This window comes from Cyclopterus lumpus, chromosome 14, assembly GCF_009769545.1.
Source record: "Cyclopterus lumpus isolate fCycLum1 chromosome 14, fCycLum1.pri, whole genome shotgun sequence".
NCBI classification, from domain to species: domain Eukaryota; kingdom Metazoa; phylum Chordata; class Actinopteri; order Perciformes; family Cyclopteridae; genus Cyclopterus; species Cyclopterus lumpus.
This window is the reverse complement of record NC_046979.1, coordinates 2,462,033-2,486,704: the sequence shown is the minus strand read 5'-3', so window position 1 is coordinate 2,486,704 and position 24,672 is coordinate 2,462,033. Positions and strand designations below refer to the sequence as shown.

Genomic DNA, 24,672 nt, shown 5'->3' with positions numbered 1-24,672 from the left:
AACAATAAAACCTAATTGTAATAAATAAATATATATATATATATATATATATATATATATATATATATATATATATATATATATATATATATATACACATACACATATACATATACATACATACACACACACACACACTCTATTGTGTTATTACTTGTGTGTGTATTATTTTTCCTACACATGTTCGGTATGTGCAAGTCATTTTTACGTGAATCCGTGGTATATTAAATGTATTAAACACCCAGTGTGACACCAGTGTGACACCAGGTGGTCCAGTTCCACTGGGACCTGAACACCAGCGAGCAGCTGTTTGTCGGCGTGAAGAAGAAGAAGAAGAAACCATCACGTCAGGAGCCACCTTCGTCTTTATTATTCAAATGTTTGGTTAACACTCAGAATAAACTCGTTAGTGTACACCGAGCTGCGTGGGAAAGGCGTTCCTCCCCACTGACACGGGACAAAGAAACACTTTGCCCGATGGGGGCTTTTCTTGTTCATCTTAAAAAAAAAAAAAAAAGTCTCAAAAATCAAAAAAAAACAAGAAAAAAAAAAAACTTCTTTAGTGTGAAATAATTTTCATCTTTTGACATATGTTACATTTGTTAAACTTTACAAAAGTGCAAACAGATCAAGTTCAGATCTTCTAGATATAAGCCATGGCATGTGTGTGTGTGTGTGTGTGTGTGGGGGGGGGGGGGGGGGGGGACTGCTGTTTTTAAAATACACGTTCTCAGCAACGAATATTGTTGTGATTATTGTCACGCACCTTTTGGTCCAGAGACGCACAGACGTTTGTTTTTGTTGCTAAATGCTTAAATAGCTCTTTGTGTGGATATACAATGTGCACTGCTGTGTAGCCCCCTCCCCCCCCCCCCCACCACACTGTCCTTGTCCTGGTTGAAGGTCATCCATCATGGCAATACCGGACCTGACTTTACAGGGGTCAGGAAAGGTCAAAAGGTTACAGGAAGTAATCGGGGGTGCGGCGGGTGACGTGGGGCTCCCCTCTGCGAGGCGCCGGGTCGAACTGCAAACTGGAAGAGGAGGAAGAAGAACACAATGAACTTCAGCTTTTTAAGGATCCGCATCATCAACGCGCCAGAGCTTCATTCCTTCGAGGCGCTTACAACGAGTATTTGAGGGTGTCGTCTAGTTCCATGATGGCCGCCTGGTTGCCACAGCGGTAGCAGTAGTTGGGAGCGCTGAATATCGTCACCACGTTCCTCTCGTGGCACCAGTTGTAACCCTAGAGGGGGGGGGGGGGGGGGGGGGGGGGGGGGGGAGAAGAGAGAGGAGGCGTTTGTTTTCTCGTTCTTCTGCAGCAGCGGTTGACGTTCCTGTGCAAACCGACACTCACCTCCATGACCAGCTGGTGGGCCCGGGACACCAGCGTGAGGCGGTTGGCGTGGTTGAACGTCTCCGAGATGTCCTGACCGAAGGTGTAGCCGGCCCCTCGAGGGGAGATGCCCCAGCCGCCGCGGTCGTCGGGGTCGGACCACAGGAGGTCGCACATGGGACCCTGCGGAGGCACGAAGAGGAAGAGGAAGAGGAGCGCGTCAGCCGCCATGTTTAACAGTGAGTAAACTGAAGGATTGGAGAAACGAGAAGCCTATTTCGCTACTTAGCATTAGCTTATTTTTGGGTATTCATCAACTTTACCTCATGTGGCACTTCCTGTAAGCGGTCCAGCGCTCTGATGTGATCCAGAGTATCTATGGACGGCGACAGGCCTCCGTGAAGGCAGAAGATCTGGGAGGAAAACCAGGAAAAAAAACGTCATCACGAGCGCTTCCATCTGACCGCGAGGTCACATCGCTCATATCGCTCATATCCTCTCACCTGAGAGTCTACCAAGGCGGTGAGGGGGAGGTAATCGAACAGGTCTGTGAAGTACTTCCAAACGTTGGCGTTGCCGTATTTTCGTAGGCACTCGTCGTAGAAGCCGTAGACTTGTGTGATCTGCCTGCTCTCGTGGTTCCCTCTCAGGATCGTGATGCGCTCCCGGTAGCGGACCTGAGAACACGAGCCAAGAACAGAACGGTAAACATTTACCTAAAAAAAAGGCCTTTTTGAAAATGTCCCCTTTGGAGACCAAGAGGTCGGTTACCTTGAGCGATACGAGCAAAGAGACCGTCTCCACGGAGTAGTACCCTCTGTCCACGTAGTCGCCCATGAACAGGTAGTTTGTGTCGGGAGACTTCCCTCCGATCTTGAACAGCTCCATGAGGTCGTGGAACTGGCCGTGCACGTCGCCGCACACCGTCACCGGACATCTCACCTCCTGGACGTTCGACTCCTTGGTGAGGATCTCCTTCGCCTTCAGGAGAAGAAAAAAAACAAAAACATTTTAACGGTTGTTCGTAAACAAAAGTGCATGTTCCTTTAAATAAAAAAAACTATCTTCATCATTTTCACTCAGCAGGTGGAGTGTGATTATGCACCTTTCACCAGAACTTTTCCCCATTAAAACAAAATGTAAGATGATGGGGAAAAAGGCTTCAAGCATCTCCAATATTAAATCTGCAGACCCGCATCAAGGAGGGAGGAAGCAAACAAATGCACAGGCTGAGAGAGAAATGGTCTGCGGCCATCGATTGGAGTGCTGAAGCTGTCTGTCATGCCGAGAGCGAGCGAACGACCCAGAGTGACCAGCACTGCACAATGACCTACATAACACCTAGAGACCGCCTCCAGAGACCGCCTCCAGAGCCACTTAAAACTCCTCCCCATTGATTCTGCTTGAAGCTCTCATACGTTATGTTTCTCACTGCTCTTCACCTGTGATGTGAAGCTCTCATACGTTATGTTTCTCACTGCTCTTCACCTGTGATGTGAAGCTCCTGTACGTTATGTTTCTCACCGCTCTTCACCTGCATAACCCATCAAACAAAGTGCTTTTCCTTGGACACATAATTCATGCTTTTCTAGCGCATAACACAATAAATGACCTCCAGCCGTGTGACCTTACACTGAACTGAGTCAAGTGTTCATTGAGGCATCAGATATCGCCTGCGTGTCCTCCATTGGCTTCTGTCAAAGCCCCGCCCCCGACAAATATATATCGTAATTCCTACGGTTGTAAATAACTTTATTATCTGCCTTTATAGCCGGCTGTTGTGGTGGATTACAAGTCGTTGAATCGAAACAAAAAGAGAGGCTAAAAGTGCCATGAATAACACGTGATATATTTGTCCATATAAAAGATAGTTTTGCTCCTACTATACACCCTAAAGAATCTTAAGTGACGACTTTGGCTCTCTAGTCCACTGGAATCATCAACAGCATCAAAACGCCTCACTAAAAAACTAAAGTAAACATCCTATACTAAAACAAATCCCTCAAACAAGATTAATATTCCATAAAACTAGAAGTGAACCAACTCAACGTGTTCACAACATGTTCCAGCTTTGGCTTCGAGACCGGTTTGGTGTGCCAGTCCAGCTGTGGATGAAAACAGGAACACGGGTTGCTAAGCGACCTGGGCCAAAGTACAGACAACGCAGACGCCCCAGGGTGGGGCCAAAGACTTCAGACGTGACATCAGCGCTGCGATCAGCAGATTGTTCACCGCCGTGACAGCTTTGTGAATCTTGCCGAGACGCATTAAAAAAAGAAGCCTTTTTGTCAGCGTCTGTGTGTTTTTTGGTTAGCGTGTTCACGCCGTGCAGCTGCGTACTTTCAATGGCGTGACTAGAAGGCCGCTGTGGGATTTCTGCTGTTTAAAGGATGCACAATGCACAATGCACATTTTGCTCCCCGCGTCAGGCGCATCATGTGAGGCAAATGAACTGGAGACTAATGGTTAGAAAACTGCTCAAAAGAGCAGCGATGTATGAAACCACTGGCGCTGAAGACAGAGACGACGTCTGAATGGTTACGTACCTCTAGAAAATGTTCATTATTGTAACGGAGGGTCATTAAAAAAAAGAAGAAAAGGGATACGTCTCCGTCTGAGGCACACATTTAATTAAATTGTCTCTTTAATTGACAGGAACATTAAAAAACTATTTCCAGCTAACAGAATTGTCACACTGATGACATCACCAGTCCGTAAACAAACAAACAAACACACACATAGACAATGCTTAAAAAGGAAGTTGCATTGATTGCGAAGAACAAGCTGAAGCCATCCCAAAAACAGAGACGGCCGCTCTGAGTCACGTGCGCAGCGTTATCCTGAGTCACGCCCCCCTCCCCCCTTTCCTTAGTCACAATGGACTCCAGTGATGCAACTCAAAAATCAATCGGATCCTCTGCTATTTTTAAAAATACCGGAGGAGGAGTGGGAGCATTTGGCTGAATATAACACAAAGACCCCGGGGGGGGGGGTAGATGGGTTCAGGCAGAGAGCAGCTAGAATCTGTAGCTTTCCTCTTAACTACTTTGTGCTGCATTTGGGTGAGAAGTCAAATGAGAACCGACATGTTCTACCTCCAGAAATCACAAAAAGGATCTTCTATAGATCTTTTTGTGATCTTGACCCACACGGTGAGAAACGCTTTAAAACTACAGTGAATTTAAACTCCAGGACTGAGCAAAATGGCAATAATAAAATAATAAATACCCAAACACCCAAGCTAAATTTAGCCTCCGTCATCAGCTAATTTAAGGAAAATCAGTAGTCCACAAACTGATTTAGAAGCTGGCAAGTTTAAGTAAAGCAATTACTGTTCAGTTTTAGAATTGCGTTGATTAAAACTGGGTTTTAAAAAGAGATTTTCAGTTAAGCCAAGACATCTAGAGCAGGAAGTGGTCTGAGCAAAGAGGAGTTAAGCTCCAGCTCAGAGAAGTCTGCAGTCAGTTGGAGAGTCGGAGCGGGAGGCACAAACATGAGTGTGTGTGTGTGTGTGTGTGTGTGTGTGTGTGTGGTGTATTAAAAAACACTGTACATGTTATGCATTCAGCTCGTATTGTCACGCAGTTCAACAGTAAAAATCAGAGCAAATTCCCAGCTATGCAACAAGCAGCACACCTGTTCAGTGGCTAAAAAGAAGAAAAAAAAGGTCAAAGCCACAGAGACACAAACTCTGAGGCCTCACAGATGACGGTGTTTAGCCCTTTTCCTGCAAACAAACAAACAAACAAACAAACAAACAAACACAACCGGTGCTGAGGATCATGATGGTTCACAAGGTCACTCCCATGACCAATAAATCCAATGACGTCATGTTTGTGTTGGATTATTGACTACTTTATTGCCTTCTAACAAGTCAGTCTGATTACTTATTGGCTAGAGAAGGATATATAAGAAGCTAGAATGAAGGCTATGGGGGGGGGGGGGGGGGGGGGGGGGGGTGAATATCAAGCGTTGGCACGTGACATTAAAATAAACTATTGTTAGGATGGAAAAAGATCAAGATGTTATTGTTTTTTCCCCATGTAATTAATTATTTCACGGACATTTCTGACAATTCAAACGCCCCCCCGCCCGGAAAAAAAACAAAAACAGGACCCACTCCTAATGATTTTGTCGAATATGCGCACGTGAAATGTACACTAAAGACGCCATTTTAAGGACGTCTGGCAGGCGGCTTGTTAGTTGAGAAGAAGACGTTGAGTTAGTTACGGTTGACATTTAAAACATGTATATACATTTACACGTCTCACCTTTTCACACAGTGATTTTACTTGTCCCTCCGACAGCTGCTTGCATTCGTTGAGCTGCTCGATCCACGTATCGAGTTCTTTCGTAAACGCCTTTTCGTCCATTTTTCTTTTTCTTTTTCTGCTGTGTGTGTTTTTTTCTTCTTCTCGTGGTCGTTAACTTTGCCGGAGAGGAGGAGGAAGACGCGCGTGCCTCTCTGGCCGCCGAGTCGCTTTGATTTGACTGTCGCGAGGGGAGGGCGCGAGACGTCAGTTGGTGATCCACCCTGGAAATCAGTTGGTGTCGAGCTTTACGCAATAAAACACCGCGCTTCCGGTTCTGACCTTCGAAATAAAAGCACTATATATATATATATATCTTTTTTTTTTTCTTTTTTTTCTTTTTTGCTAAGTCATAATTAGATGCTACGTTATAACTATCAGTCATTATAATGGGATACCATCTTATAATTTCAAGATACCAAGTAATAAATATGAGACGCCAATGCTGCATAAGTCATTATTTTTTAGATAGTATCTCATAATTATGAGATAGTGAGTCAGAATATTATGAGATGCTAAGTCATAATCATGAGATAGTAAGTAATAATAATTATTAGATAGTATCTCATAATGACATAACAGTGGCGGTAATGGGCTTCCACAGTATATGTATGTATGTATATATATATATATATATATATATATATATATATATATATATATATATTGTACAGCACTTGAGTGAATATATATATATATATTCACTCAAGTGCTGTACAATATATATACAATTTTCTTGAGTAATTCCATTGCATGCAAGATGCAGGGAACCAGCTTTATTGGCCAATTGCGTGCACAGATCCAAGGAATTTGACTTTAAATTGCTTTCAATTGTATTTGCACACAGTTCAAGAACAGTAAAGATCGAAAGACAAGGACAACGAAGCCGACACATAACTAGATAGAGTTTAATAAATGTTACACGCATTCACAAGCTATATACCCATCAGTATGTAAACTAATTTAAATTAGCCTCCAGCTTTACTAGCTGCAATATTCAAGCTTGGCAAAAGAAAAACATGCATATATGTCTTGTAGAAATGGACCTATGTCTGCCATGCGGACTATTTCCATAGTTTATGTAAACAGTTATACCCTCTGCCTAACATTTCCCTGAATAGATCCTTTGCTTGCTCATGTCTGTATATATATACACATGTTTCCTGTTTTAGTTTTTTTTTTTTTGTATACCTAAAATTAAATTGATTTCGTGGAACATTTAAAAATAGTATTAAACAATCTTTACGTCACCCATAAAGATAGTGTGTTGGTGTACAAACAGATAAATAGAATGGAGGCAATGACGTAAAATAAATAAATGACTGAATGAAGTAATAAATAATAAAAGGTTAGATAAACAAGAGCAGCAGCCCTGTTGCGGAACCCCGTGTCTCCTCCAGGCGGCAGCTCAGCAGCTCGAGCCACAGACTTCCAGTCGCTATCGGAGCCTCCGCGTCTGCCAGGCCCTGCTCTTTAAACACAGAGGAATCTCACCTCTGGACCGGAGTTGCAAACACTTTACGGTACGTTGCTGTTCGTGTTTTTAACGTGTGTTTTTTTTACGCGTCGTCGTTCAGACACCGTTGAAAAAACAACAACGTTGTGTTCACGTTTTGTTTACATCTTTTGTGTTGAGTTCGCTCTGGAACGCCGAGCAGGCCTCGCGCGACGTCACGAGGCCTGCTAGCTGCCCCCGGGTTAGCATTGTAGCTCAACCGACGTTACAAGGCGATATTCTGATTTAATTAGTTTATTAACTGTGTTTAACACTGCGGCCCCGGTGTTTCAAAAATAAAAATGCATTTATGCTTTTGTTTTGTTCTCATAACCATCGTTTAAGCCCGCGGTAACGGGGTCGCCAGCTAAGCTAGCCGTCGTTCTGGTTAGCATGGCAACGATTTAAAACCCGTTTAATGGACGTTTGTGACGGACGTTTCGTCACGCGTGTAGCCGTCTAACCGTTAACGGCGGGGGGGCGCGGGGACTAATGGACGGGTGTATTCACCAGCGAGCCGTCACGAAGCCTTAGCTTAGCCGAATTAGCGTAAGCAGTAAATCACGTTGTGTGCGTGCGCGTGCCTGTGTGTTCACGTGACTGCGCCTCGTTAATGTGTGTGTTTTTTTTAACAAATAATCTGATGTTTCCACTCTGCAGATAATGCCCACGATAAAACTACAGAGCTCCGATGGAGAGATCTTCGAAGTGGATGTGGAGATAGCCAAACAGTCTGTCACCATTAAGACCATGTTAGAAGGTGTGTGTGTGTAATATATATATATATATATATATATATATATATATATATATATATAATATATATATATATATATATATATATATATCCTATCATCTTCAGTCATCAGTCCAAAGTGTCCCTTCATAGTTTACTCTCACCCCACACACAATCTAATGTGTGTTCTGTTTACTTTTACATTTCATTTGCTGTATTTCAGATCAATGTTTGACATTCAACTGATTCTCTTCACAGATTTGGGAATGGACGACGAAGGAGACGATGACCCAGTTCCCCTCCCGAATGTAAACGCCGCCATCCTCAAGAAGGTAAACCTGAAACGTCACTTCAGCAAACCAGTTCTGTGATTGACATCTGCTTTGGGGGGGACGGGGACGCACAACCCAATGCAGTGTAAATTAATCTTTTTAATCAGCAAGGAAAAACATGGCCGATTGCATACGTTGCGATATGTAAATGAAGATCTTTGCGATTTGCAATGTTAAAGCTCCAGTTTTGGTTTTCGCTAAGTGGTCCAAATAAAGAGTCTCTATCATATATGTTTTGCTGATCATATTTCTCCCAATCATTTACCTCGTCACGTGTTTCCTGCCAGTCGACTAATCACATTAGTGCGAGCAGACGGACGGCTTTCTTTTTGCCTCTTCAAGTTCGGGCTCGAGCTTCAGAGCTGCAGTTATTTAAAGAAATGTCACGTTTCCTGCTGGAGAACCTGGTTATAAACTACTGTAATGCACCAGTATGTTTAAGAATGCTGTGTGTGTGTTTCCCCCTCAGGTGATTCAGTGGTGCACTCATCACAAAGACGACCCCCCTCCCCCTGAGGACGATGAGAACAAGGAGAAGAGGACGGACGACATCCCTGTCTGGGACCAGGAGTTCCTCAAAGTGGACCAGGGCACCTTGTTTGAGCTCATCCTGGTAAACACAGACTGCCTTTCTGCTACGTCGGCCTCCATTCGGTCCTTTAGGGGTGGACACGTGGACCTCTCTCCATAAGGTCCTTTAGGGGTGGACACGTGGACCTCTCTCCATATGGTCCTTTAGGGGTGGACACGTGGACCTCTCTCCATAAGGTCCTTTAGGGGTGGACACGTGGACCTCTCTCCATAAGGTCCTTTAGGGGTGGACACGTGGACCTCTCTCCATATGGTCCTTTAGGGGTGGACACGTGGACTCTCTCCATATGGTCCTTTAGGGGTGGACACGTGGACCTCTCTCCATATGGTCCTTTAGGGGTGGACACGTGGACCTCTCTCCATAAGGTCCTTTAGGGGTGGACACGTGGACCTCTCTCCATATGGTCCTTTAGGGGTGGACACGTGGACCTCTCTCCATATGGTCCTTTAGGGGTGGACACGTGGACCTCTCTCCATATGGTCCTTTAGGGGTGGACACGTGGACCTCTCCCCATATGGTCCTTTAGGGGTGGACACGTGGACCTCTCTCCATAAGGTCCTTTAGGGGTGGACACGTGGACCTCTCTCCATATGGTCCTTTAGGGGTGGACACGTGGACTCTCTCCATATGGTCCTTTAGGGGTGGACACGTGGACCTCTCTCCATATGGTCCTTTAGGGGTGGACACGTGGACCTCTCCCCATATGGTCCTTTAGGGGTGGACACGTGGACCTCTCTCCATATGGTCCTTTAGGGGTGGACACGTGGACCTCTCTCCATATGGTCCTTTAGGGGTGGACACGTGGACCTCTCCATATGGTCCTTTAGGGGTGGACACGTGGACCTCTCTCCATATGGTCCTTTAGGGGTGGACACGTGGACCTCTCTCCATAAGGTCCTTTAGGGGTGGACACGTGGACCTCTCTCCATATGGTCCTTTAGGGGTGGACATGTGGACCTCTCTCCATAAGGTCCTTTAGGGGTGGACACGTGGACCTCTCTCCATATGGTCCTTTAGGGTGGACACGTGGACCTCTCTCCATAAGGTCCTTTAGGGGTGGACACGTGGACCTCTCTCCATATGGTCCTTTAGGGGTGGACACGTGGACCTCTCTCCATAAGGTCCTTTAGGGGTGGACACGTGGACCTCTCTCCATATGGTCCTTTAGGGGTGGACACGTGGACCTCTCTCCATAAGGTCCTTTAGGGGTGGACACGTGGACCTCTCTCCATTCGGTCCTTTAGGGGTGGACACGTGGACCTCTCTCCATATGGTCCTTTAGGGTGGACACGTGGACCTCTCTCCATATGGTCCTTTTAGGGGTGGACACGTGGACCTCTCTCCATATGGTCCTTTAGGGGTGGACACGTGGACCTCTCTCCATAAGGTCCTTTAGGGGTGGACACGTGGACCTCTCTCCATATGGTCCTTTAGGGGTGGACACGTGGACCTCTCTCCATATGGTCCTTTAGGGGTGGACACGTGGACCTCACCCCACTTTGTGTGGACATGTGATCTGGATACTTTCTTCTGGATATGAGCTTTCTCTGCTTTGCGATAACGTTTCTAAATGTGGGTCAATAATGTGCGTGGGAGGACTTGTCACTTCACTAACTGGGAGTTATTGTGACCTTTTAAACACAGTATGAATGCTGTTTGTGTACTTGTTTACCCTCCCTATAATCTTCTTCATGGCACTGTTGTTGTTGTTTTCAGGCCGCCAACTACTTGGACATCAAAGGTCTGTTAGATGTCACCTGCAAGACGGTGGCCAACATGATTAAAGGCAAAACCCCGGAGGAGATCCGGAAGACTTTCAACATCAAGAATGATTTCACAGAGGAGGAAGAAGCCCAGGTGTGTATTTATTTATTTATTTATTTATTTATTTATTAATTAGTTCATTTAAACACACACACACACTTGGTGACACCTGTTGTCCTCCTCTCCTCCTCAGGTACGCAAAGAGAACCAGTGGTGTGAAGAGAAGTGAGAGGAGATCCGGCCAACACTACCACACTGAATAGGAACTGTCCCGCTGATGGTCGCACTGGTTTTGTTCATACTTGTCAATATTTACATTTAGTATATTTAGAGCCCCCTCCCCTCCCTTCCCCTTATTGCTCTGCACCCCATAGCATGACCATTTTTAACTTGCCTGTGTATTTTGTCATTATTTAAACAAAGAAGCTCTTCTGTTCCCACACACACACACACACACACACACACACACACACACACACACACACACACACACACACACACACACACTGTGTAATCACATACAATAAATAGTTCTGGTTTTCATGGCTTTGGAACAAGATTAGCAGACGTTTTGTTTCTTTTTCTCCCAATTATTAATCGCTATGGTTGTTGTTGTTTTTTTTTTGTTTTTTTTTACTGGACATGTTTGTTTTTCTTTTTAGTTTTAATTGAAGAAATAAAATGGCTTTTTTGACAATTGAAATGAAAAGGGTGAATATTTTATTTTCGTTGTGGTTTGTCTCGTTGTTGCGTAACTCGTGTTGTCGAGGAACTCGATTCTCCATGTTATGAATTGGAACCCCCCCCCCCCTCAGATAAAAGCTCTGATTTTGGGGATAATCAAACATTTATTGAAGGAGTAAATAAAACGTATAAAAAGGCCAGAGTGTCGTTTGTGTTCCAAAGGTGGCCGAGAAACATGAATTTAAATAATCTCAACGGTAGGATCTTGTGTTTTTTTGTTTTTTAAAACCACAGCAGACACGGAAAAGATATTAAAAACACTTTAATACATCAAACAAAAACATGTCAATACATCAGAGGCGTAAAAAATACAAATGAAATCCTGAAAGGTGACCCCCCCCCCCCCCCACACCCCCCCACAACTGATGTCAACATAAAACAAGCTATTTCTAGCTCAAGAGCGCTCTCTGCTGGAGGAAACGGGAACTAGCTGTTTGTTTACAGCGTTGAAGGTGGAACATGCAGAGTGACAACACCACGTGTCTGAAACTTAACACAAAGTATTGCATTGCTTTAAGAAACGGCAGCAACTACAAAATATCTTTTTTTCTTTTTTTTTTTCTTTCATTTTCTTTACATAAAAACATTATAAAAGTTTATTATAATAGGGAATTCCAACATTTATAAAACTTTACAACACAATATAATAGTAGTACCCATTTGGTCTCGGATTAAGTTTTTACGGAGCTGCAAAAATTGTTCAGAAGAACAAAAAGAAGTAAAAATCCTTTCTGAGGGTTTCCCCACCAGTAAAACACCGACCTTTTAATAAAATAAAAAACACGACAGAAATCAACAACAAAACAAATGTAACCGATGATATAGAGAGCGACTGAAAGTGCCTAAAAGAACAATGTAACTTGCAGTTGGGGGAAAAAACATTTGACCTTTTTTTTCTGTCTTTGTTTTGTTAAATGCAATAAACAAAATGGCGGCTGAAGAAGACGAAGAAGAAGGGTGACTGCTGCTCTGGTCTAAGTCGAGCTTAAGTTAAGCTCGACTTACAAAGCTTTTTGTTTGGTGATTGTCGAGGAGGTCAAAGCACGGGGGGCCGGCTTTGAAAACAAAAGATTTAAAATATATATTTATATAATAAAAGAGTTTTTATTTGTCAAATTGACTCCCAAAAGTCCACCGCGTCGTTTGAGTTGAATGGCAGCAGATCAGGATTAAGTAAACCAGAACTCTTCGATCGGGGACCCCGGATCCCCCACAGAGTCCTCTTCCTAAAACCTTCAGGTCCAAGACCAGGAAGTCCCACCTGTACGGTGTGACTAGGTTAAACGGTTGCTGGATTAAATAACATTTATAAAGGAGGGTTTGAGGACCGTTGACCTGTGGATGATGACCCCCCCCCCTCGCAAAGAAAAGGGGGAGAGGGGTGAAAACGTGAGGAAGATGGTCTTCATGGCTCTCTGGAGGAAGCTGGTTTTGGGGGCGGGGCTTTGGGGGGGTGACGCGAGATCACGGAGACCCCGTTAGCACTTTGAGAGAAAGTCCCGCGGCCTTGGAGGCCGACAGCGCCGCCGCCGAGCCGCGCGCCGGCCTGCCGGTCAGTTCTGGGCGCGCTTGGGTGCGTTTGGGCGCGTTGGGCTGACGGGGCGGCGGGGGCGAGGGGCGGGACGAGGGGAGGTGCGAAGGAGGGGAGGTGGGCGGGCGGCGGCCGGCGGCGGGGAGCAGCCCGGGGAGAGGGGGAGCCGGTGCTGGTACAGGCGGTGGCGGGTCGGGGAGGGCGGAGAGTCTATAGCACTTAAATCTGAAGAAGTTGGGCTGGGACAGCCTCCTCCTTGAAGGTAGCGAACGCACTTCTTTTTCCTCCTAGGGACAGTCAGAGAGAGTTATCTGTGAATAGAGTGTGGATGGTAAACGTCAGCAGGTTGTCATGGAGATGCGTCACTCACACACTGACGGGGGTCATCGGGGTCAACAGAGGGCGTTAGTAACGAAACACAGAGACGGACACCTACGCCGTCAGCACGTTAAAAGGTTGCATTCAACAAGGCTTTAGCCTAGCTTAGCATAACGACAAGTAGAATAATTTATATAGACTTCTATACAACCAGAGGAGTCGCCATCTGGTGGTCAGTAGAGAGAATGCAGCTTTAACACATGAAGCATAGACTTCTATACAACCAGAGGAGTCGCCCCCTGGTGGTCAGTGGAGAGAATGCAGCTTTAACACATGAAGCATAGACTTCTATACAACCAGAGGAGTCGCCCCCCTGGTGGTCAGGAGAGAGAATGCAGCTTTAACACATGAAGCATAGACTTCTATACAACCAGAGGAGTCGCCCCCTGGTGGTCAGGAGAGAGAATGCAGCTTTAACACATGAAGCATAGACTTCTATACAACCAGAGGAGTCGCCCCTGGTGGTCAGGAGAGAGAATGCAGCTTTAACACATGAAGCATAGACTTCTATACAACCAGAGGAGTCGCCCCCTGGGTGGTCAGGAGAGAGAATGCAGCTTTAACACATGAAGCATAGACTTTCTATACAAACCAGAGGAAGTCGCCCCCTGGTGGTCAGGAGAATGCAGCTTTAACACATGAAGCGTAGACTTCTATACAACCAGAGGAGTCGCCCCCTGGTGGTCAGGAGAGAGAATGCAGCTTTAACACATGAAGCATAGACTTCTATACAACCAGAGGCTTCGAGATAAACAAACGAGACGCGACAGAAATCTTTTATTTATTTATTCAGCGTATTTTTGAACTTTTGGACGTTTCCGGTCTTCATGCCAAGATAAATGATTATTGATGTTTTATTTGATACCATTTAGAGTACATTTCCAACATCACTTTACAATAGTTTAGTTCTATTCGTGTTAGAGAGCTAGAGAGAGTGAGAGAGTGAGACAGAGAGAGAGCAATAGAAAGTGATTTCTAAATGTCAGAGTTCACCATCAAACGGCGCCTGTTACCACATCGCATGAATGGAGAAAGTTGAAAGCAGATGGGCATGAGAAACCCGTCGAAATGCAAAGCTGCAGGGTGTGTGCGTGTGTGTGTGTGTGTTTGTGTGTGTGTGTGTGTGTGGAGCTGTGGTGATAAGGCTTTGCGCTAACCACATTCACTCCCTTTTGTTCTCTCAAACCCAAAAACACACACACTTAGATTTCCATGACGTAGACGGGGTGTGTGTGTGTGTGTGTGGGTGTGTGTGTGTGTGGTGTGTGTGTGTGCCGGCTCAGAGTCCGTGCTTCACACACCAGAAGGAAGGCCAGGCTCTGAAGCCTCTGAACGCCCACCAGGTGTTTCCTTATGGTGTGACCTCTGACCTCTACTCAGGGCCGACGTGACGGGGCCGTCGACCAATGAGAAGGAAGGTAACTGGAAACACCTGGTGGGCTTTCAGAGCGCTTTCAGGGGTTTGAACTTTTACAACACAGGTGTCGCAAACTGGTGTTAATTAAATGATAAAAGGGTCGTTTATTTTAATATTTTAATAAAAACCACGTCAAGACTTTTCAGCAATTTCCGGCACAAACTCGTAGGAATAATTAAATTGTTGGTGCGGTTCTCTCTGAAATCGCTCACTGATATGGAGCTATGTGGGATTTCACCTTTAGCCTAAACCGACCTCTGACCTTCACGGTGAGACGTCGGAGTAACAAAACCAAACAAGGAAACGGGAGATTTAAATGTGTTTCTTCCCTTAGCGACAGTCGGGAGGAAACGATGACCTTTCTGACCCGGATGTTGGTGGCGTAGACGGGATGGTGACAGCAGGACGTGAGTGACAGGCGGCGTGCAGAGAGGTCAGGTTCATCTTCACACATCCCTTGAGAGGCGGAGCTCGGTTTAGAGGCTTCATCTCATTGGTTTAGAGGCTGCATCTCATTGGTTTAGAGGCTGCATCTCATTGGTTTAGAGGCTGCATCTCATTGGTTTAGCTTTTAGCTCGCACGGTACGTAGTGTTGCATGCAGCGTGCACACTACCTCCTTATACCTATGACCCCTGTTTCTTTTAGCATTTAACATACACACTAAATCTTTCTCTAAATAACTAAAAGGACCAGGCTCCGCCTCCTGAGAGATGTTTGAATGACTGAGACCCGTCAGATGGTTGAATGGGAGGAGAGAGGAGGTCTGGTTGTTGGGCGACAGCGGTGCTGTGGAGTGGGTGGGGGTGAAGGGGTGTGGGGGTGGGGGTGGGGGTGGGGGTGGTTGCTTGGTACACACCTGCAGGGACCGCACCAGTCCGTTTGTTGGTTGAGGCCGAAGCGAGCCCGGCATTTCTTAGGAGAGCCCGGGTCTGAGCGCAATGCACAGCATGCACATGACAAGAGAGAGGAAGAGGAAGAGGAAGAAGAGGAAGAAGAGGAGGAGGAGGAGGAGGAGGAGGAGGAGGAGGAGGAGGTTAGGAGAGGGCGAGGAGAGATAAACACAGACGGAGAGAAAATAAATAAGAAACAAGAGCACGTCGTTCAGAGAAAAGCCATCAAGTCAAACTGTTAGTAGCCAGCAAAACATCAACAACCCCAGAATAACACACACACACACACACACCTACACATTCACACACACACACACACACACACACACACACACACACACACACACACACACACACACACACACACACACACACAGGCAGGTTAAAGAGAGAGGGCAGAGTTAGTCCAGGTTCAGAAACACATTTCTTTTATTGCTTTGCTCTCTGAGGCTGGAAGAATATTGAAACTCCTCATCGGATCTTTTTATTTATTTATTTATTATTTTAAAATCCGATCTGATTTCGAGATTTTTTTTTTGGCAGCACAGATTCAGTTTCATGCTTCTCTCTCTCTTTCTCTCTCTCACGTTTTAAGATTTCCATAACTCATCTTTTAGATCGCTGCGCGTCTCGATGCTACATGCTATCCGCTAACGCGGCATCCAGAGGACTGTGACTTGGTGACGGTTTGAACCCAGAACAAAAGGTTTGTATAAATCCTGTCGGTGGAAAGCCGAGTGGGCGGTTTGACGCATCCGGCCTCAGAGACACGACGGCGTGTTGCTTCACAAGCTTTTCCTCCACTGAGAGATGTTTAAAGTTTACCTGTGTTGGAGTCCTGCAGCTTCTCCCTTTTTCTCCTCTTCTTTTTGCCCTGCGGGAGAAAAAACAAAAGAAGATCCCCCCAATTAAATGAGACTTTAAATCCACCGTCAGCTGATGAATCCAGTTTGTTTTCGGTTCGGGCCGTCGGCTCGCTCACCGCCCGGAAAATATCGGTTGAAAAATAATAAAAGGCCGAAGACGATTTTTTTCTATGCAAACTTTTTTCTTTTTTTCTCTCGTATTTTGAATTGTAAAACAAACAAACAAAAAAAAAAAACAGTTTTTTTCGTAAGCACTCCTCGTTTTTTTTTTTCCTCCAAGAAATGTCTAAATTCGAGTTATGACTCAAAATGTGCGACGGGAGGTCAACAGAGACCAAAAGCAAAACTGAATCGGCAGGAAATTCGCGAGGAAAAAGCAAAAGAAATTCGCTGGCGGCGTTCACTGAGAATGGACCGGAGGTCAAAGTGACCTTTTGACCTCCAGAAATCCAATCGGTTCTCCCTGGAGTCCAGGTGGACGTTTGTGCCAAAGCGGAGGACATTTGCTCAGACCGCGGTCGGGCCGCGACCCCTGCTGAGGGTCACGACCCCTGCTGAGGGTGGAGGTCCCGGGTTCCGCCGCCTGGTCTACGAGGCCGGCCGGAGGTCCGGGCCGCGGCCTTCGGACACGCGAACACGGCCGACGGTCGTGGAATGAACGCCCGGTTTACGGGTTTCTCTCGACGGAGGAGAAGTTGCTCGCCGACTCAGATTTTACCCAAATTTGGGATCAAAATAAGAGAGTGAAGTCTTCCGTGTGCATAGAAAAAAGGTCTTTTTTTTTTCAAAGTTAAAAGCAGCAGACCAGCAACCGGCTCATTTAATGCTCTACGAAAGCCAAGAAAACGAAAGCAAGGAAAAGGAGGAGCGATCCAAACGAGAGGAAACGTCCCTCGTGTCGTTCGCTGCGTTGAGTTCATGCAAAAAAACGATCCACTCGGATCCGACGGATCTCGCCTTCGCGCTCCCGAGTCGCTGTTCGTGGTTCACGGTCGTTAAGGCGGACCCGGTGACGGGGGAGCGAGGCCCCGTGGAGGAAGTGGCTCTCAGAGATCTGACGCCTACGCTCGGATGTCGGCCCTCCTCGGCTCGCTGTCGAGTCCTCCTGCACCACTCGGAGTCTGTGGGCGTACGCCTGTGTGTGTGTGTGTGTGTGTGTGTCTGTGTGTGTGTGTGTGTGTGTGGGTCTTCTTAAGGACTCGGAGGAGAAACCCTCCACCGCTGCGGGGGCGATATGTGGAACTTCACTTCCTGTTTTGTTAGTAGGTCTGGTGACTTTTTATTTTTTAAACCTGAGGAGGAGGGTGATGAGGGTGATGAGGGTGATGAGGGTGATGGAGGATGAAGGGTGAAATTCAACATTCCTGAATACTTGGATGTATATTTTTTTATCTTTACTTGTTTGCTGATCAGTCTCTGGCTCCCTGTGCTTAAGAGCAATATTTTTGATTAAATCATTCTTATTTGGAGTTTATTTCCATGTGTTGTCACACAGTGCAGGAAAGTACGTTGTTTCTGTCGACAGTGTAGCATGAAAGCACGGTGGAATTAGCACGCTAGCTAGTGAGCTAACTACACCGTGCTTTCATGCTATGTTGCAGGATATGAGTTGAACAGACGACTGGTGGTTCTAACGGACCCCCCACCTCAATGCTCTGGAGAAGGACAAGCTACCGAGCTAACTAGCTACCTAGCCAACTAGCTACCTAGCCAACTAGCTACCTAGCCAACTAGCCAACCAGACAACTAGCTTACTAGGCAACTAGCTAACTAGCCAACCAGCTTACTATGTAACTAGCCAAATAGCTAACTAACCAACCAGCTAACTAGCCAGCCGCCTTGTCTCCGCGAGCGAGAACAGCTGTTGGTTCCACTCTGTTGGTGAAGGCTCGAGCGCCGTACGACGGACGACGTTTACGCGGACAGTCGTTCGCCGTTGGTCCACGCGAGCTCAGCGCTGCATGCACACAGCGGCCGCTCCTACGCCTCTGATGCTCTGGTTTATAACGTGTCCAGAACAACACCGGGAAGCTTTTGAACCGCGAGCTCATGGAGTTAGGACTTTTTAAAAATGTTTTATATATATCTATATCTATATCTGCTCGACAAAATCAACAGAAGCGAGTGAAGCATGGCATTGTGACTGAATCAGTGTGCGTGATGGTGCCGTGCGGCCCTCGTTACAAACCACAGCCCAAGCAAAGCGTCACCTTAACTCGCGTGCCATGCCCGACCCCAGAGTTCAGCTCAGAGGAAAACAAAGACAAAGTACAGCAGAGAGAAGCGTCCGCAGGTCACCCCTTTCTAAAGGTCACTGAAAAGCAGCTGTCTGTTACAACCAAAGCCTTTTTACTTCACCTGATTATGACACTCTGGCCTCTGTGTCGTCTTATGACCTGTCGTTATTGCAAAGACTACTGGGTAAAGTAATCACTGCCGAGTGCAGTGCTTCTGTGTGTTTGGCTCTACGAGGACGTGGAGTGTGTTGGGATGAGCTGCGGCGGCGAGGCCAGCCATGCGGCGGCGAGGCCAGCCATGCGGCGGCGAGGCCAGCCATGCGGCGGCGAGGCCAGCCATGCGGCGGCGAGGCCAGCCATGCGGCGGCGAGGCCAGCCATGCGGCGGCGAGGCCAGCCATGCGGCCCTGCGCTCTGTTAGTTGAGATGGGTTGATTTATACCTCTGTGCGATTCAGTCTACCTGACTAGTAGTCATAACCATGGCATCGTGCAAGACTTGGTGAGGTGTGCTCCAATCAGATCTGCTTTTGCAGCTGGTGAGGGCTGACGTGTGTGTGCGTGTGTGTGTGTGTGAGAGTCATTAAGATTGTTTTTTTTTAATTTAATTAATTTTTTTGGAAGAAGGTGCATGCAAACTTTGCACAGGAATACCCACAACCCCTTTCATGCAGCTCTTCACATATTTTCCCACCACAGAGGCATAAATCCACCGTAAGACGTGTCCCTACCCAATCAGCTTTACTCTTTTCCCCTGCGACCCCGCTAAGGCCCGCCTCCTGCAAGAGTTCAACAGCAAACTGACAGATCAGAGGCACACAGCAGCCCAGATACAGCACATCCCCCAAATACATTAGACTACACAACACATGCACCACACAGGTTTGACCTCTCGTATTCTGGGGGGACCTACCAAATAATTTCATGCTCTGTCGTTTATGTTTTATGGCTTTTGACTGACAGGCCCTGGGAGCCAATAAGCATGCAGGATGTAGCCAGTAAAGGGAGTTAAGTGGATAAATGTGATCAAACCCAGTTCAACAGCTCTGGTTTATTGAATTGATCCTGTTCTGTTTATTTTGGTTTTAATTACAGGGAATCAAACCAGACAGAAAGAAGTCAAGTGGTTTGCATCAAGCGTTTTGTACTGCTAATTTTATTATTATTTTTTAATTAAGATCATCTTTCTAAAATAATAATAAGTAAATAATAATAAATACCGCATAATAAAATAACATATGCAAGCATAAAATCATCTCATATTTAGAAGGTAATTTATTGTTTTTATTTTAATAAATAAATATAGACGTAAATTCTAAATAAAATAAAAAAAGCAATAATAAAAAAATACAGATGAACAAAAAAAAAAAAATCTTTCTTTCTGCTATAACAAAATGTCAAAGTATAACTGATGTTTGATATTTGATATTTGCAAACAACCACATGACTTCTTCTCTCTGGAGATGGTTCCCACCATTATAATAATACAAACCAGTAAAGATGTGTGTATATATATATATATATATATATATATATATATATATACATCTTTACTGGGTTGTATAATATATTCCCATAACACAGAGAGTGTCTCCTCAACCTAAAACCTTTACATCCCCCTGGTTTTTAATTCATTTAAACTATTTAATATAATTTTTTTGTTGACACAGATCAGCTTTTAAATAAAATAAGTTTCGTAAACGTGGAATGGAGCAATGAGGAAGAGGAGGACGGGGAGTAAGAAGAGGAGCGCTTACGTAGTTGTCTCTGGCGGACCAGGTGGGGTAGAGCTGCATGTGGAGCTGCCGCTCCTTCCGGGCCAACTCGTAGTACTTGGCCTGCTCCTCCCGGGTCAGAGCGTGCCACTGCACACAGAACCCAGACACGCTTATTATTATTATTATTATTATTATTATGATCCAGCTATTTACTCACACTGTGTCTTATTTTACTTTATTAAATATTTATATTCTAGAGAGGAACAGTATGTGTGTCACATTGAGAGTTGATGATAACAACAATAATAATAATAATAATAATAATAGTAATAGTAATAGTAATAATAATATATGAGAGACAGTAATACAATTATACTGAAAAGTAAAATGTAAAAACTGAGGAATAATATGAAATAGTAAAAAAAGAAGAAGTAATAAATAAAAATGTATAGTCATGACAATAATACAAATAATAATAAAATAAATAAAATAAATTAAATTAAATTAAATTAAATTAAATAAAATAAATAAAATAAATAAAATAAATAAAATAAATAAAATAAATAAAATAAATAAAATAAATAAAATAAATAAAATAAACATTAAAATAAAATGATATGGTCCAGGAGAAAATAATCATGAAGGCCAGTTTTAAATGGTTGTTTTTAGATAAATATATAGATAAACATGAACTCATCCCATAGTTTATGTGCCCCCTTCTTTGTGACTTTGCTTGGTGGAAAAAGCTGCTACGTGAACCAAAACGCTCTAACATCCTTCAGTGTCTCCAGGATCCCAGTAGCACAGACCGGTGCTGCTGCGATCCCAGTAGCACCAGTATGTGAGGGGCCCTCTCATGTCCCTCATGTGTGAGATCACAAACTGACCCGGAAACAGGATTAGTCTGCGTTCACCAGTGTGTGTGTGAGCCCCTCACCCTTCGGCCCAGAATCTGGTTGATGGCGGCGCTCTCCTTTAATGTGCACTCGGCGATGACCTTTGCCCTCATCTCCTTCATGTAGAGCATGAAGGCGTTCAGGGGTTTCTTGATGACCGGCTTCTTGGGCTCCTTCTCCCGCTTGGCCTCCACGTGATGCGGCTTCCTGAAGGGGGGGGAGGGGCGGGGGGGGGGGGGGGGGGGGTACAAATATGAACAGTTTGGAAAATACACGACCACTTTGAGACGAGATGTGATGCTGGGAAGAGGATTTTTGTCATCGCTCGACAAGAGCCACGGCTAGCAGTTTCCCCCCGTTTCCAGTCTTTGTGCTAAGCTAAGCTAACCATCTCCCGGCTCGTGGCTTCATACAGGATCTAATGAACGTGCATCGCGAGTGTTATCGATCTTCTCTCTTAACTCTCGCAAAGAAAGCAGATCTGCATACTTCCCAGTAAAGAATATAATTAAAACCAAATTAAAGTAAACTAAACCGCGAGAAAAGGAGGATAGGATGAACAGGTGTGAGGAGAGGGTGGGGGGGGGGGCAATACTTACATGTACATGCCCCTGTCATACTGATCGTGCTCCTGTTTGCCCGTGTGGGGCACGATGGCCGGGTGGGGGATCCCCGTGGGATGCATGCCTGACGGGCCGAGCATCAGAGAGTGGGGGAACCTGGTGGAGGTGAAAGAACAAGGAGGAGGGGAGGGGGGGTAGGGGGGGGGGGCAGATAAACAGAAGTTCAGATAAAGTCTTTGAGTCAGGGGGGCAGAGCGGAGCGTTTGAAGCAAGAGCGCCTGAAACGGGCCTGAAAGCGTGAAAAGCGTCTCAACGGGAGATTTAATGCTCGAGTTAAGAGCTTAAAATGTGTGATTTAGTACATCATTTCTTTTTTTGGGGGGGGGGGGGGGGGACGTGAGCATTTGTTGCACCACCAGAGGGCGCCCTGGTATCGCGACAGGGAACTGCTCCTTCACATCTTCACCACCTCGACTCAGCCGCTTTAGGGTCCCAGTCGCTTTGTTTGTTTCAGCACGTCGAAGAAGTCCCAAAAAATATTCCTTTTTTGTTTTTGCACTTCAGTAACGCTCATTGTTGAGTAAAATAGTGAATCCGGAGGAAACATTTCAACAGCTTGACAGGTGTGATATCGAAGATCCGGATCACACCGTCGATCACCTGCCTTGTTGAAGTTGTCGGGATCACCTGTGTGACACGGCGCGGGGGTCTAAAAGCGGCTACGCGAGCGGCGGGTCGACCTTTTCGGGCCTTTTGCGTTGTGCGAGACCAGCTGGCGAAGCGCTGCGATGGCGAGGAAAGCGTCCGTCTGTTTGCAAGCACCGACTTACCCTGTGAGACGGTTCAGGATCGAGTTAGAGCACAAAAAATAAAAACCGCACACGAGAGGAAGAGGCTGCACGCTCTTATTGTGAAGAGGCTGCGCGCTCTTATTGTGAAGAGGCTACGCGCTCTTATTGTGATTGTTCCTGCGAACGACCTTGAAGAAGTAAAAAAAAAAAAACATGGCATAACAGGATCTCACACAAAAGTTGCACAACAGCAAGAAAAAAAACTAAAAAAGCAGCTCGCGTGTGTGTGTGCGTGTGTGTGTTTGTGTGTGTGTGTGTGTGTGGTGTTTTGAGAGTGTGTGTGCGTGTGTGTGTGTGTGTGTGCGTGCGTGCTAGCTCGGCTCTGCTCGGCCTGCTTTGTGGGGGGTCAGAACTTTCTCAGCAACAACGAAAAGCCGACACAGAAGCTGCAAAAAAAAAAACTGTCGCAAGATGATGCAAGAGCGGAGCTGGTTGCTTTGCCTTTGCCCCGGGTCCCGGTGGGGGGGGGGTCGGGGGTCGGGGGTCGGGTGAGGGGTGGGGGGGCTACGATACCTGGAGTAGGAGGCGGCGCTGGAGAGGTGGGAGGAGTAGGCTGCCTGAATCCAACAGGGGACAGGCCCGGGTAGACGGCTGGCTCTGCCTGCCACAAGCACAGCGGAGGGGAAGAGACGGCAAAAAGTTGGTGACTTGTAGCTGCACAGGTCAAAGTGTTTTGGGCGACACCCCCTTTTTTAAAATTTTTTATTAGGAAAATAAAATTTAAAAAAATCATTATATTTGAGAAAAAAAAAAAAAAAAAGAAGATGAAAAAATCTGAAAATCCCTTTTCGGGAGCCACCGTTTGGGGAATCGGAGCTTTTAAAATAACATTTTATTTTGCATTTTTTTAAATAATTGCCTCTCTATTGTTGATTCTTAAGTCTCTGGAATGAGAAATATTTCCTTTTTCTGTGTGCTGGAGATCATAATCCACCTCTCACATCGGTCACCTTTTTATTTTTGTGCGTTTTAATATATACGAGTAATGTTTGTATCTTTTACTTTGTTGTGTTTTTAAGATGCAAAAATAAATAATCTCATTGTTCAATGAGGGGAACTCTCGTGGTTTGATTCCTATTTGCATTTATAGAAGCTTCTATTGTGGGAGCCCCCCCCCCCCTGCGGAGCGTCTGGATCGGCACTGTTGACGGCTGAGTGTCAATACTCGGCTTACCGGGAAACCGACACACACACACACACACACACACACACACACACACCACACCACACACCACACACACACACACACACCGCGGGAGGGTCGAGGGTGTGGGGATGGGATGTAAGCAACAGCCTTTTATATGTATAAAACCACACTTCTACCTCCTGAGAGCCAATAGGATTTCCCCCCCCCCCCCCCACACACACACACACACACACGCAAGCATGCACGCACACACACTTCCTCTTCTCAGCACATACAGTGAAAAGCCCGGCAGCAGAGGCCTTTGGCTGGGGAGAGACTCGGAGATCTGGGGGGGGGGGTGTTGAGGGGGGGGGGGGGGGGGGGGGGGGGGGGGGGGCGCGATCATGCACAACCTCGCTCCCCGTGAGACAGGCATGGCTGGACAGAGGTATGCTGGGAATTAGGAGGCCGCTCACACGTGGACTACGAGGTCCAGTCACAGGTTTGTGTGGTTACACGATGTGTCTTTTGGGGATTTTCTTGGGGATAAAAGAGGCTTCAAAAACGCTGTATTTTTATATTTTAATAATGCAACGTGTTTGAGCTGCAAAGCTGCATCTTCACAACGACAACGTTGTCCGGGCCGACGTTACGACATTTACACTCATTCTCCGCTCGCTCGTCCGCCAACAAAGAAAACAAGCAGATAATCTGGTTTAAAGGAGATTAGCTGGTAATAATATTTCAGCAAAGTGTCGGAGGGGGGCGGGGCGGGGGGCGGGGGGGGGGGGGGGGGGGGGGGGGGGGGACGCCTGTAAATCACAGACTTGAGTAATATCCGGGGACGTAAACACACACAAAAAAAAAATTGCACAGACAAAATAAGTTTT

General features: G+C 45.9%; 3 protein-coding genes across 8 annotated transcripts in view; 1 reads left to right on the top strand and 2 right to left on the bottom strand.

The window, feature by feature from the left end:
- Nucleotides 1-347: 347 nt before the first annotated feature.
- Nucleotides 348-5,865, bottom strand: ppp2cab (protein phosphatase 2 catalytic subunit alpha b). Its single transcript, XM_034550532.1, has 7 exons — nt 5,608-5,865; nt 2,108-2,317; nt 1,840-2,013; nt 1,660-1,749; nt 1,358-1,519; nt 1,128-1,246; nt 348-1,034 (listed from the first exon to the last, which is right to left on the bottom strand). The coding sequence occupies exons 1-7, from the start codon at nt 5,707-5,709 to the stop codon at nt 962-964; spliced, it is 930 nt and encodes a 309-aa protein (XP_034406423.1). The 5' UTR covers nt 5,710-5,865; the 3' UTR covers nt 348-961.
- A 1,055-nt stretch (nt 5,866-6,920) lies between these two features.
- skp1 (S-phase kinase-associated protein 1) lies at nt 6,921-11,108 on the top strand. Its single transcript, XM_034550772.1, has 6 exons — nt 6,921-7,169; nt 7,802-7,901; nt 8,136-8,209; nt 8,679-8,822; nt 10,518-10,658; nt 10,759-11,108. The coding sequence occupies exons 2-6, from the start codon at nt 7,805-7,807 to the stop codon at nt 10,792-10,794; spliced, it is 492 nt and encodes a 163-aa protein (XP_034406663.1). The 5' UTR covers nt 6,921-7,169; nt 7,802-7,804; the 3' UTR covers nt 10,795-11,108.
- Nucleotides 11,109-11,671: 563 nt separating this feature from the next.
- The window catches only part of tcf7 (transcription factor 7), a 50,373-nt gene continuing 37,372 nt past the window's right edge, over nt 11,672-24,672 (bottom strand). Inside the window, exons 6-12 of one of the 6 annotated variants that reach the window (XM_034549933.1) lie at nt 21,842-21,961; nt 21,284-21,449; nt 20,386-20,493; nt 19,360-19,407; nt 16,353-16,401; nt 15,494-15,566; nt 13,016-13,151 (exon numbers count right to left, since the gene is read on the bottom strand). In XM_034549933.1, the coding sequence (XP_034405824.1) occupies nt 13,148-13,151; nt 15,494-15,566; nt 16,353-16,401; nt 19,360-19,407; nt 20,386-20,493; nt 21,284-21,449; nt 21,842-21,961 (568 nt within the window). In that variant the 3' untranslated portion in view covers nt 13,016-13,147. Of the gene's footprint in view, nt 13,152-15,493; nt 15,567-16,352; nt 16,402-19,359; nt 19,408-20,385; nt 20,494-21,283; nt 21,450-21,841; nt 21,962-24,672 lie in introns of all 6 variants that reach the window. The other 5 variants (XM_034549934.1, XM_034549937.1, XM_034549935.1 and 2 more) reach the window with 5 other exon arrangements.